This window comes from Berghia stephanieae, chromosome 12, assembly GCF_034508935.2.
Source record: "Berghia stephanieae isolate SIO BIC M18660-M18661 chromosome 12, UCSD_Bste_1.3, whole genome shotgun sequence".
Lineage (NCBI taxonomy): Eukaryota > Metazoa > Mollusca > Gastropoda > Nudibranchia > Aeolidiidae > Berghia > Berghia stephanieae.
Genome location: NC_088371.1, coordinates 35,580,765 through 35,595,764, shown reverse-complemented (window position 1 = coordinate 35,595,764; position 15,000 = coordinate 35,580,765). Strand labels below are relative to the sequence as shown.

General features: G+C 35.9%; 1 protein-coding gene across 13 annotated transcripts in view; it reads right to left on the bottom strand.

The window, feature by feature from the left end:
* The window catches only part of LOC144957528 (stAR-related lipid transfer protein 3-like), an 86,300-nt gene that overhangs the window by 5,428 nt on the left and 65,872 nt on the right, over positions 1-15,000 (bottom strand). For 11 of the 13 annotated variants that reach the window (XM_078888866.1, XM_078888869.1, XM_078888873.1 and 8 more), the window contains 6 exons: positions 12,726-12,839; positions 10,708-10,769; positions 6,755-6,916; positions 4,010-4,105; positions 2,384-2,568; positions 864-960 (listed from right to left, as the gene is read on the bottom strand). In XM_078888866.1, the coding sequence (XP_078744992.1) occupies positions 864-960; positions 2,384-2,568; positions 4,010-4,105; positions 6,755-6,916; positions 10,708-10,769; positions 12,726-12,839 (716 nt within the window). Of the gene's footprint in view, positions 1-863; positions 961-2,383; positions 2,569-4,009; positions 4,106-6,754; positions 6,917-7,045; positions 7,058-7,428; positions 7,441-10,707; positions 10,770-12,725; positions 12,840-15,000 lie in introns of all 13 variants that reach the window. The other 2 variants (XM_078888867.1, XM_078888868.1) reach the window with 2 other exon arrangements.

Below are 15,000 nucleotides of genomic sequence, written 5' to 3'. Positions count from 1 at the left end.
CTGGTACAGATGGGGAACAGACGTGGATTTCAAGAATCCACTGAATTGGAAGGATAAGAACCGTTTCTTACCAACCATAGGGGAAAAAATAATAAATCCCCTTTATTCATCCCCCAAGGGGAAATTTGTCTTTATGGTCTATTCCAAGGGAAGACTGGAATAACCCAGGCATCAGCCGCAGTGCAGCGCCGCAAAATGAGCTAAGGGAGAGGTGACTTGCTCGAGGCCACACAACTAGGCAGGTAGTCAAACTCGGTACCTTTTGGGTACGAAGCAAAGACCGTACTGCTGAGCCACGCTGTCCCCTAAATCGTCAAATTCGTTGCAATGCAAACCAACACTTTTATTGTTCTGATTCTTTTGTACATCTCAACATTTTAAGAATAAGTCTTGTGTTATAGCCATGAATATCTGACACTGTGTTGTAGAACTCATCTTACTGAACAATATTGTGTATGGAATGTACTCGTTGCTTTTCTGTTTTTGTTTGTTTTGTAGGGTTTTACGGCGCTTGCACCCAAGAAAAAGTAAGACATAGGGGAACTGGGAACAAATAGGGATCAGATGTAGATTCCAAGAGCACACTATCAAAGTACTTAGTTTGAGACCACCTATAAGTCTCATCCGGACACAAGCACAAAATCCAACAAAGAGGAATACACTCAAATGCTTACAATATAAATTCAAAATATCAAATATAATAATACATAACAGAGAGATGATTTACAAGGAAAAAAATATCATCTCCCAAAACGTTGCTTTTCTATGCGAGTCAGTAATATATTTTTGAGTTGGATGGGTGTGAACTTTTGGGAACAATTCTGAAAATGGCTGGTAATGAGAGTGTTAAAATCGTTTCTTACCTTTATATCTGTATTCATAAACCACATAAATTTACACTTGTTTTCAGGGTCTTCTGGATGAGGCTGGAACACAAACCCTCCTGCACCGTTCACACCTCTGGGAAGACAAGAAGGGCAATACAAAAATCAATTCAATGAGCTATAATAGCATGGTAGTACTCTGAAAAAAAAACACATTAAAAAAAATGTGGCTAGACAAGTTGTTGATCTATTAAAATGACCCTCATCTAATCAAAAACTCTCAAACCTGGGATCTCAGTGAAGACCAACTCAAAACAACTGTGTTAATGTCATCAATTCTTTGCAAATGTTTACAAAAACATAAACAAAAAATAGCAATTGCTCGCTGCCCTTTGGATAGAACACTAGTCTATCACAAAGTACTATCCATCAGATCTGACAGACCCAGCTATCCAAACACGGCCGGGTAGACAGGGGGATCAGAAAAGAAAAAAAACATCTCAACTGCATCCGGGCTCGATCTTGATCCCTTTGCGAGTGAAGCGAGTGCTCTACCAAATGAGCTAACAGGATCCCCTCAGGTACTGTATGCGTTGGACATATAGTTAAATATGGCCTGCGGGGGGGGGCAATAAATGGAAACATTTATTTTGTGAAGCGCATTGAGATTGGTAACTCCATGGAAATGCTCTATATCTTCTATTTCTTCAAGTACCAAGTCTGTGCCAGACATCGGTGATCATGGTACGCCATTCATCTCTCTGATCAGACAACCTCCAAAAACTAATATTACTCTTCTCTTTCTTTGTCACCTAGCTGCTGTTCAAACTATTCAAATATGTTTTTCTTGGTCTACCTTTACTCTTTTTACCTTCTATATTTCCTGTGAGAGCAACATGTTCAATAAATTTATGTCCATTTAGGTGCCCTAAAAATTGCATTTGTCTTTTTTCTTATTGTACGAATTAATAACCTTTCAGTTTCAGCTTCATTAGTTTTCTTCTCTGTCCATGAGATTCTTAACATCCTTCTAAGAAACCACATTTCTGCTGCCTCCAGTTTCTTTCTAATGCCTTCTGTAATTGTCCAGCTTTCACAGCCATATAACAATACTGACCATACATAGGCCTTCAAAACTCTATGTTTTGTTGTCATTGAGATAATGTGGTTTGTGAAAATTAAACTCATTTTAGACTCATATGCTCTATATAAAGGTTCAAATGCATTTATCCATTAATTTGTAGGTGACATCAACGCCAAGACCTGGTAATCACCACTCAAATCACCTTCTTCTTCAAGTACCAAGTCTGTGCCAGACATCGGTGATCATGGTACGCCATTCATCTCTCTGATCAGATAACCTCCAAAAACTGTCACCTAGCTGCTGTTCAAACTATTCAAATATGTTTTTCTTGGTCTACCTTTACTCTTTTTACCTTCTATATTTCCTGTGAGAGCAACATGTTCAATACATTTATGTCCATTTAGGTGTCCTAAAAATTGCATTTGTCTTTTTTCTTATTCTACGAATTTATAACCTTTTAGTTTCATCAACTCACCTAATGTATTGTTTTTGTGGAGGCATCTCCGGGTGATTGACGGTCATGGCAGCCCCCATGAAATAACCATTCCTCTCTCCCATATACCGGACGTTGATGAAGTCCCTGCTGGAAATGACCCCACCGGCCACCTCGGCCGACACGTTGTATATGACGTCTATGCTGTCGTCAATCTTTTGTAAAATCTATAACAGAATCGCAGGCAATTCAAAATATATAAACGATTACACTCTTAAGCAATACAAGACAAAACACAAACTGGGAAGCAAGTTAGTAAAAAAAAAATTTAAAAATCCAACAAGGTTTTTGCGGCCGGAACCATGTTCCGGAATATCACCTAGCAATTATGTTATTAGAGTAATGGAACAGAGTGGTTATTCCTAAATGTACACTGAGGGAAAATAATTTAAAGGCAAATGTGAGAAAATATAATAAATGAATCTGCTTATTCCCTACTTTTAACAAAGATCAAAAAGAAAATTTTTTAATCTGCAACTACAGTTGCTGCCAACCCTTAACTTGCCCACGAAAATGTATACAATAAAGAGCCAAAATGAGTAAGATTTTTAACAAAAAATGGGTGTAATCCTTCAAAAACTATAATTAGCACTTAATCTGATAATAGACAATTAGACCATATGAGCAGAATTATAAATGATATTGAAATTTATGAATAAAACTTACTATATACAGTCTATGTAATAAAGAGAATCGACTTCCAGAATCCAAATATAAATCTGATATGACCCAGTCAGATAATATTATATTGAACTAAACAAAGAAAATCAGTACTTTTTATTCTTTATGCTGGCTAGAACTTTTTCACATGTCATGTGATCAGAATGTATAAAAGTCAGAACATGTTCAGATTAATAATGTTTTTCTCCTCTGGATACACTTTTATACTCGTCTGAGAAGTATTTGAAAAGGGGCATCCACCGTTGTTTCGATAATTTAAAACCAGTTACTAAGTTACTATACGTCATTACGAGGGAAGTGACGTCACGACTGTTGAATCCTATTGTTATAGGCTCCAGCTCTATGCTAAAAAAGGCTCATCCATTCATTACCCTGTAAATGTCAACTATCAACTCATCTCTAAGACCACAACACTGCCATCTTAACTCACTGAACCCTAACAACGACTATATCCGTAGTATACCCGGGGTTACTTTTACCCCGTGCCAATTTATTACAGTATTCTGAGACAAATTATAGGCGTAGTATCAAAGCCAATGTTTTATAGTTTTTACATGTTAATGATAGTTGAATAAAACTATCTATGTATATGCTTATTTTTATTACATTTTTTATTCCAATTTTGAAAAGTAGCAAAAATCTCTAGGACTGAGTGAGTTAAGGAAAAAGGCTGTATGTTTATTTGGAATAAGAGGCCACATAAGGTCTTTTTTCTTAAGACGGCAGTGCAGACAGGTCTTAAAAATTGGAGTGACACCAAAATTCATGAAACGGAAAAGACCTGATAGTGAAATTTTTTGGGTAAAAACAAAGAGAGAGAGAAAAGAGAGGAGAGAGAGAGAGAGAGAGAGAGAGAGAGAGAGAGAGAGAGAGAGAGAGAGAAGAAAGAGAGAGAGGGGGGGGGGGGGGGGGAGAGGGGCATCATACCCGAGCTTCCTTCATGGTTGGATTCCATCTCGGCATTTCCTCTGGATTGTAGCTGACGTCCATGAACAATGCCCTGGCGTTCATCTCTATGACACCCTGTCATGATTCACAAACATCACCAAACAATATTAAATTCAACACTCTATGATTTAATTATTAAATTGTATATTGAGCATTAAAAAAATACAAAAGTTCGAAGATGACGTCACTCAGGTCTTTGTTATTGTTTTTTGCATCCGTGTTTATGAGTAATGCTCACTTGAACTATATTAACCCGACTAAAAATGTTCATGGATACACACAGTTTTGTGTGTTGGTCCGTTATACTTCCAGATGGCAATGTTGTGAGCTTCTTTGCCAAGCGCATACTATCTATACTTGGTGGACATGCAGAGTCAGTTTTCTCCCATCTATCTTTAAAGGAATGATCATTATGCCCTAGCATTCTTCTTCTTCTTCTTCAAGTACCAAGTCTGTGCCAGACATCAGTGATCATGGTACGCCATTCATCTCTCTGATCAGATAACCTCAGAAAACTAATATTACTCTTCTCTTTCTTTGTCACCCAACTGTTCAAACTATTCAAATATGTTTTTCTTGGTCTACCTTTACTCTTTTTACCTTCTATCTTTCCTGTGAGAGCAAGATGTTCAATACATTTATGTCGATTTAGGTGCCCTAAAAATTGCATTTGTCTTTTTCTTATTGTACGAATTAATAACCTTTTAGTTTCAGTTTGCTCTAATACTTCTTCATTAGTTTTCTTCTCTGTCCATGAGATTCTTAACATCCTTCTAAGAAACCCAAGGATATATTCTAAATAACCATTTGAGACAGTGGGTGATAGAATTACCATTAACTCTACAAAGATTTGCTAGTTACTCCTGTATCATTCTGTGCAGCTATGTGGTCTTGTGGTATGACACTCGCTTTCAGATCAGAAGGTCCCGTGTTTGAGCCTCGCTCAATGCATAGTTGAGTCCTTGGAAAAAACTCTTTACTCGCATTCTCTCACCGTACTCAGGTGTAAATGAGTACATGGCTGTTAACAACGTTGTCTCTGTCAGAAAAAAATTGTAATATCGTCTAACAGGCGTCATGTCACGTCCTACATATTAAGTGAAGAGTTGCTGTTGGCCAGGGACCCATTGTAAAGTGCTTTGAGCACGTTTAGTGGATATTGTGCTATATAAAAGCTCAATTTTTAAAAATAATTTTTATAATAAATAGTTTTATTATTTTTAGATTTGCCAGTAATTCTGTGCTGTTGATAAAAATCTAACATGAGCTGTACTTAAAAGAATAGATAATGATCCCTTGCTTACATTTACATGTAGAATGAACACCTGGCCACTAACAGTAATGTCTCAATCAAAAGAAATTATAGTCCTGACCTTACGTAGGGGGTCGCGTCTTGTTCTACTTATTAAGTGTTGTTGTTGGCTTGGGACTCCTTGTAAAGCACCTTGAGTACATTAAGTAGATATAACTCTATATAAATACTGATTTAAAAAATTTATTTATTCATTTAAATAAAACATTGACACCCTTCTCACAGCATCGTTAGATACCATCGCCTTCACATTTACTGTCACCTTGACATTAACCATCGACATTTACCGTTGCCTTGACATTTACCATCACCTTGACATTAACCAACGACATTTACCATCACCTTGACATTTACCATCGCTTTGACATTTACCATCGCCTTGACATTTACCATCGCCTTGACATTTACCATCGCTTTGACATTTACCATTGCCTTGACATTTACCATCGCTTTGACATTTACCATCGCCTTGACATTTACCATCGCTTTGACATTTACCATCGCTTTTACATTTACCATCGCTTTTACATTTACCATCGCTTTGACATTTACCATCGCTTTGACATTTACCATCGCTTTGACATTTACCATCGCCTTGACATTTACCGTCGCTTTGACATTTACCATCGCCTTGACACTCCATGAAGGAAAATAGATAATTCATCAAACGAATGTCGGATGTCAACGGAATCACCCGTTGTTGTCCAAATTACACATAACCTTGCCAGAGTAAAAAAAACAAAAGTGCTGGAAGCGAGATCGAAACCGTTCCCCCCCACCCCACCCCCCTTCCTGATTTATTTATTTATGTTTTTAAGGGTTTTACGGCGCTTGCATGCAACACATTTAGGTTATATCAGCGCCAGTAAAAAGGAAGAAAATGGGATAGTAAAAAGGTCTAGAATTACAATTAAAGCACCCAAGAAAAAGTAAGACATAGGGGAACTGGGAACAAATAGGGATCAGATGTAGATTCCAAGAGCATACCGCCAATGTACTTAGTTTGATATCACCTATAAGTCTCATCCGGACACAAGCACAAAATCCAACAAAGAAGTATGCACTCAAATGCTTACATTATACATTCAAAATAACAAATATAATAATACATAACAGAGAGATGATTTACAAGGAAAAAAATATCATCTCCCAAAACAATAATTATGCATTTGACTGTTTCCTTCCCAGCCAGGGCCAGGACAAAAACCAAGTAATCTCATTCCAAGACAAAGGCAGAAAGCATGTTGGAAAACAGATATAGGGGGATAGAAGACACAGTATGTGCCCCCCTGCCCACTATGGGAGGTCAGGAACCCCACCCAGATTTATGAATCTATGTGAATAAAGAGAGAAATCATCGTGATTGAAAAACTAATTTTGAGTCTTTGCTTAAAGGGGATTATTACACTGACCTTAGTCCTAAAAACTTTTCCCACCCCTTTGATCTTCTTGCTGTGCACGATTCCGACTTCGTCGTTGGTCCCTGTCTCCAACTTCCAGTCCGACTCTGGGCTGTGTATGTATGTCCACAGGATGTCGTAGCAGTGTTTGGCCAGACGGATATAGTCATTTTCCTGGGGTTTTTTAAAGAGAAAAAGAAAAGAAAAGAAAAAAAAAAAAGTAAGGGAAAAGATTAGAATAGGTCTCAGACAAAAAAAAAAAAAAAAAGAGTCCGACTCTGGACTGTGTTTGGCCAGCCGGATGTAGTCATTTTCCTGGATTTGCCAATTTAAAAAAAAAAAAAAAATTTTAAGAGAAAAAGAAAAGAAAAAAAAAGTAAGGGAAAATATTAGAATAGGTCTCAGACAAAAAAAGAAAAGAAAAAGATAAAAAGAGTCAGACTCTGACTGTGTACGTACGTCCACAGGATATTGTAGCAGTGTTTGGTCATATGGGTGTAGTTATTTTCCTGGATTTACCAATTTTTTAATTTTTTTTTTTTTTTAGAGAAAAAGAAAATAAAAACAAAAGTAAGGGAAAAGATTAGAATAGGTCTCAGACAAAAAAAAAAAAAAAAGAAAAGAGTCGACTTTGGACTGTGTATGTACATCCACAGGATGTCATAGCAGTGTTTGGCCAGACGGATGTAGTCATTTTCCTGGGGGTTTTTTAAAGAGAAAAAGAAAAGAAAAGAAAAAAAAAAAAAAGTAAGGGAAAAGATTAGAATAGGTCTCAGACAAAAAAAAAGAGTCCGACTTTGGACTGTGTTTGGCCAGCCGGATATAGTCATTTTCCTGGATTTGCCAATTTTTTTTGTTTAAAAAAAATTATTTTAAGACAAAAATAAAAGAAAAAAAAGAATAAGGAAAAGTATTAGAATAGGTCTCAGACAAAAAAAGAAAAGAAAAAGATAAAAAGAGTCAGACTCTGACTGTGTACGTACGTCCGCAGGATATTGTAGCAGTGTTTGGTCATATGGGTGTAGTTATTTTCCTGGATTTGCCAATTTTTTTTGTTTTTAAAAAATAACTTTAAGACAAAAATAAAAGAAAAAAAGAGTAAGGGAAAATATTAGAATAGGTCTCAGACCAAAAAAAAAAAACAAAAAAAAAAGAGTCGACTTTGGACTGTGTATGTATGTCCACATGATATCGTAGCAGTGTTTGGTCAGATGAATGTAGTCATTTTCCTGGGTTTGCCGATTAAAAATTTATTTTTTAAAATTTATTTATTATTTTTTTAAAAGAAAAAATGAAAAGAAAAAAAAAAGAGTAAGGGAAAAGATTAGAATAGGTCTCGGACAAAAAAAAAAAAAAAAAAAAAGAGGAAGGGAAGGGGATGATATAGGATGGACAGTGATTGGTGTTAATGGGTGAGAATACGTTTGATATAAAACGACTACATCTCATCTGTATACTTAAAATTCAAACTTAACAGAAGAACAAATAAATGCTTATTTTCATTTCTTAAAAAGGAATATTTTCAAAATAACTAAATAACAAAAAAAAAAAAATTTTTTAAGAAGAACCTTAGTACTTCTATATCTCTCATTGTTAGTTTTTGTGGAGAAAAATTTTGTGTTGGAAAGATTGATCAGGTGGGTAGAACTGGTGAGGATTTTATTTTAGCACATACCATTCATACTCTGTTCTCAAACTATGGAAACTGAACGGTTTTAAAGTTTAAGATGAACAAACCTTCTACATTGCTCTCACAAAAATAAAAAAGAAATAATATAAAAACGCTTTTTAATAAAATCAGAATTTCGGCTAAAAAGTAAGAATTATATCTTATATAATATCCAAATGTTCCAAATGTTTCTATCGCTAAAAAAAAATTATACTAAAGAAGACAAATATTAAAAAGTAACATTACTCTAAATTTACCTCAATAACATATTTATCTCTGTATTTTTATTTTAAATGGTTTTTTTTGGGGTTTTTTTTGGGGTTTTTTTTTTTGTATTTTGTTCTTTTTGAAGATGTTGAATGCAAAGGCACTTAGTCTTGATTTATTAGTCTTATAGTAAAGTTTCCTGCATCTTAGACTTGTTCAGATCTGAATTCTGTTCTCATACAGGTCCTAGTGTTTCCTAAAACTGCAAGACATGTCAATTTGTATGTAAAATATTTAATACTTAATTTATAAATATGTATTTACAGTATTTACAGTTGACAATTATGTAGGTGAAAAGTCTAAAAGCACTTACTAATTTTAAATCAGATTTTATCAAGAAAATATATATTATCTTTATCATTATCATTTTTTAAAATCATTATTTTTATATAGTTCCTGTTGTTGTTCTTGTTGTTGTTTGTTTTTTCCTTATAAAAGATGCATGTATATGTATTTTTACTGACAATAAATCATTCATTTAATTCAATTCAATTCAATTATTAGTTATTGATAATTTTGATAATATTGATAATTAATTGATATTATTGATAATATTCAAGATTGTTATTACAGACGAAAAAAAAAAATTCTATTAATATTGAAGACTTAAAAAAAAATATTATAAACTGAATTTTACCCAAATTTGATTTTAAAACTTTTTTTTTTAAAAATTAATCTATTCTGATTAAATTCAAACGAAAATGAAAGTGAAGGTAAAATAAATGTTCTGAAACGTTGACTTGTTACAATAAACAACCCAATGTGTGGTGAGATGGAAATGTGATCAGGAGGAGAGGACGATTGGGAGAATATTTTTCATTAAAAAAAAAAGAGAGAAAAACTTTTACAAGTGATTTTGGACTGTAATAACAGGGCATCAGTTAATTGCTGTTATTATGGTGTGACATAACGGGAAACAATTTCTTGAAATCCTCTGGATAGGACACTTGTCTAATATAAAGTACTTCCTATCTTTCTGACAGTGACTGCCGAGACCAATTCATTTAGTAATACGAGACAAAGCAATTCTTGTTTCACTGACTATGGAGATTTTTCACCCCCGGGTTATTTGGAAAATCTTTCTTTTTTTTTTTTTCATGCTTTCTGATTAATCAGTAGGAATTATATAGTAAAATTTCTGTCATGGACAGATTGTTTCAATTAGCAAAGTTATTCGAATCAGTGTTTTTCCATTCATTGGCTTCGACTGTATCTCTATGTTGAAAGTATTTATAGTAAAAGTGTGTGGGGGTGGGTGGGTGGGTAGGGGAGTGAGGGAGAGTGTGTTTGAGTGATCTGAGTCAGGGGAAACCACTTCAAACCTTCCACCACCTCCCCCAAGCCCTACTACCACCTCTATGGTGTTACTATTTATAGCACAGGAATACGTGTCTCTGTGTGTGCGAGAGAAAGAGGGGTGGGGAGGGTGAGGGAGAGTGTGTCTGTGTGAATAGGATTCAATAGTCGTAATGTCACTTCCTTCCTAATAATGCATGGTAACTTAGCAACACTGGCTAGCAACACTGGCTCTAAACTATCAGAACAATGGCGAACGCCCATATGAAATATTTCTCCAGCGAGCATAAAAGCGTATCCAGAAGAAAAAAAACCCCATAAATTTGATCATGTTTTGACTTTTACACATTCTGGTCACAAGACATATGAAAAGTTCTAGCCAGCTTGAAGAATAAAAAGTAATGATTTTCTTTGTTTAGAACCAAGATGGCCACCGTTGCCGGGCGGCGTGACATCAGACTACTGAATCAAATTGGATCAGGGGGGGTATCACCTCAAACCTGCCATCACAACCACCATCCCAACCCCTTCCACTACCTCTATGGTGTTACTATTTATAGTACAGGAAAGTGTGTCTGTGTGTGAGAGAGAGAGAGGGGTGGGGAGGGTGAGGGAGAGTGTGTCTGTGTGAATTGGATCAGGGGGGGTATCACCTCAAACCTGCCATCACGACCACCATCCCAACCCCTTCCACTACCTCTATAGTGTTACTAGTTATACTAGAGTTGCTTGCCTTGGAACCAACGCCCCGGCCTCTAGGGTCACCGTGATCTAATTCATCTTCATCGTCAGATCCTGAAAGCGTTGGGGGAAAGAAAAAATAAAATTAACAATCGTATCCAGTGCTGCCAACCCTGGCCCAAGTAAATGTGTACAATAGAGAGCCAAAATGAGTAAGATTTTGAAAAAATGCGTACAATTCTGAAAAAATCGATAACTAGCACTAAATCTGATAATGGGCAATTAGACCATACTAGCAATGATATAATTAATATTTGAAAGAATGAATAAGCTTACACTTTTTATATGATAAATAGAATCAATTTCCAGATCCATATATAATTCTGATGGGTCAAGAAACATTTAGCATTTAAGGACACCAAAAAAGTGTATGAATGCTAAAAATGCTTAAATAATAGACATTTAATCATGCGTACAATCCTCAGAAAAAATGTGTACAATGAATGAAAATGCGTAAAAATACGCATTTTTTACGTAATGTTGTTGGCACCACTGTCGTATCTATATTGATCCATTCATAATCTGTGCATTCGGAAATAGTTGATATAACTTAACATATTGTGGTGTATCATTATTATTACTGAGTTATTGTCCTTGGTGGTTTTAGTACTAATAATATTACATCTGCATGTATAATACACTGATTATGTATAAATACTAATAACAATGACACAATTTACTGTATTTTATGAAACAATATATTCTTATCGATAGCTGATGACACATGTGCTACAACATTCTATTACCCAATGTCCACATTTATAATATATATATATATATATATATATATATATATATATATATATATATATATATATATATATATATATATATATATATATATATATATATATTATATATATATATATATATATATATTATATATATATATATATATGTGTGTGTGTGTGTGTGTGTGTGTGTATGTGTGTGTGTGTGTGTGTGTGTGTGTGTGTGTGTGTGTGTGTGTGTGTGTGTGTGTGTGTCAGTGTATGACATAATCAGTCAGAAGGTGAACATTTTGGATTTGCATTTTTTTGCTCCCCAGAGCATTTTAATCTTTATTTGAATAAATCGGGTGATTTTTCATTAAGTTATGGTCAGATGTATGGGAAAGGTATCCAGCAACTTTTCTCAAATTTCATACTTTTTCAACTTGACCAGCTGTAAAAAACATTTAGAAGTGAAATTAAGCTTTGATATTTCCTGAAGATGTACAAAAAGGATTAATGCTTTCGGATCAGAAGATCCTGGGTTCGAGCCTCACTCAGCGCATAGTAGAGTCCTTGGAGAAGACTCTTTACACGGATTCTCTCCGTACCGTTAAAAATCCGTACCAAGGTGTAAAATGAGTACCTGGCCGTTAACAGCGTTGTTTCTGTCCGAAAAAAAATAAAAATTGCAATATTGCCTAACTGGCATCAAGTCCCGTCCTAAATGTTAAACGTTGCTGTTGGCCAGGAACCCCTTGTAAAGCGCTTTGGGCATGGTAAGTGGATATTCAGTGCTTCCTCCAAGAAATTGTCAAAAAGGAGGATTTTTTTAGAAGCCCGCCGAAGGGGGGCCGCGGGCATGCTCCCCCGGAAAATTTTAAAAATTGACATGCAATTAGAGCCATTTGGAGCCACTTGGGCATCAAAATTATGATTTTTGATAAGCACTCCCACTCCAATAAAAAAAAATTTTCTTGAAATTTTCCGCGGATATTTCTCTTGGTTTTTGACAAGTGCGGATTTTTCATGGATCAATTAAAATGCGGAAATCCGCATAAAAGCGGAAAAGAGGAAACACTGATATTGCGCTAAATAAAATCTCAATTTTTAAAAAAAAATTATTTTTTTTTAGTTATTTGACATCAGACTTTTGTCGTTTCCTATTGACGATATCGTTTCCCTCACCTTCAGGCGTTCGCTATATAAAATCTCATAATTTTTTTTTAAATAATTTTTTTTTTTAGTTATTTGACATCAGACTTTTGTCGTTTCCTATTGACGATATCGTTTCCCTCACCTTCAGGCGTTCCCAGAGGGGAGTAAAAGGGATGGTCCTCTGTGAAAACTGACTGCATGTCGTCTGTAATCCGTTGATACCTCCCATCGTAACGACCTCCAGTGCTGCCGTATGCTGTGAAATAAAAAAAATAAATAAATAAACAAATAAATAAATAACATGCCAAAACCATATATGTAGCCCATCAACTCAAAACCGGTGAAATCCAATATCGAAACAAGAATTTAATCAAATTATTGCGCCTATTGATGCTATGAGTTTACATTAAATACTCACATCATCCTTCTTCTTCTAGGTTCCATGCCTGGTCCAGGCTTCGGATACTGCATGAATTATCTCTCTCCATTCCTCCCTGTCTCTTGCCTTTTCAAACAGCTCTTGGATTGTTAGGCTGGTGAAGCCCTTCAGTTGGTCTATGAGTGTTTTTCTTTGTCTCCCCCGGGCGCGTTTACCAGGTATTTTTCCACAACTTGCCAGGTATTCATTCTTATCTTTCCTTACTATGTGTCCGAAAAAGGATAGTTGTCGATCCACTATTAAGGGCACCTACATCATCCACAAGCCGGATATAATACGTACCAACACACAAGACTACAATGTAACCTTGAACGTTTATTTAAGCTAGGCATATAGGTAAAATACTCACAACATCTACCAACCAGATCAAATGTACCAACACACACGACTACGTGTAACTTCGAACGTTTATAGTCTGGTTGCTATAATTTAGTGGAAAGTAATCACCAAAGTTCGAGAAATGGATGATGCCAAGTCTGCAAAGATAGATCATCATCAAGCCCTACTGCAACCTCCTCGTGGTGTCGAACGGTAACAGGTCAAGCTGGCCAACTGCAGAGGGCAACAAGAATAGGCAATGGCAAACCATTCTTGTAACTTTGCCGAGTTAACTGCATGAATAAGTCCAAAAAGTTAAACGGTGACAGCGTAAAGGGGAGCATGTTTTCACGGAAGACTGCTGCCTCGCTCGGTTGGGAGCGTGATGTTCGTCAGGTCACACCGAACCGTCAGCCAGTTACTAGGCGAAATAAATTTAACAAATGTGACAAAACCAAAATTGGGACATGGAATGTCAGGACCTGTGCCCAAAAAGGAAAACTAAACAACATTCTAAAAGAAATGAAACGGCTCCAAATAAATATTCTTGGCCTGGCAGAGATGAGATGGAAAGAGCAGGGAACAATGTCAAAACAAGAAAACAACATGACATATAAGATCATATGGAGTGGTGGAACCTCTTTCCAAAAAGGAGTAGGGATGATCTTAGACCAAAAATCAACCAAATTTTACAAAGGGCACGTAGCAATCTCAGACAGAGTTTTGCTGGTTAAGCTAAGAGGACCTGTAGTTGACACCAATATTATTCAAGTTTATGCACCAACAGAAGAGGCGACAGATGCAGATATGACAGAGTTTTACCATTCACTAGACAAAGCAAAACGAATGTGTAAATCACAAGAAGTCCTTATGGTAATGGGGGACCTAAATGCTAAGATTGGCAGAGGCAAAGATGGTGACATAATCGGACCACATGGACTCGGAGACAGAAATGAACGAGGAAACATCTGGCAGATTGGTGTAGAACAAATAAATTAATGATTTCAAACACCTGGTTTCAACAACACCCAAGAAGAACCTGGACATGGCAATCACCAGGGGACAGAGCAAGGAACCAGATAGACTTTATAGCAGTATCATCAAGATTCAGAAATGGCATATTAAATTGCAAAACCTACCCAGGCGCCGATGTAGACAGTGACCATGTCCCAGTTGTTTGTACAGTAAGGATAAAGTTTAAAGCTATTCAGAGAACAGCTGGTAGAATAAAGAGGGATTACAGGTTATGCAAAGACAATGGCATACAAACAAAAATGAGAGAAGAATTTGAAAATGCACTCATGATACAAAGCCAAAGTGAACCTGATAACGAAAAATGTGAAAAACAATTTGATATATTCCAAAAGTGTGTCAAAGCAACTACAGAAAAGCATTTACCAATAGCTCAAACAAACAGCAAAAAGGAATGGATGACAAATGAAATTCTAATCCTATTTGAAGAAAGACGAAAATGCAACAGAGGGTCTGCAGAATACCAAACATTGAACAACCACATTAAATCCAAATGCATCGAGGCACACGAGAACTATCTAGACTGGAAATGCTGCGAAATCGAAAGAGAATACAAACCCAACCCCCAACAAGCTCACCAAAGAATAAAAGAACTATCAGGGAAAAGAAAAAGCAAAGCAGCAGGAAG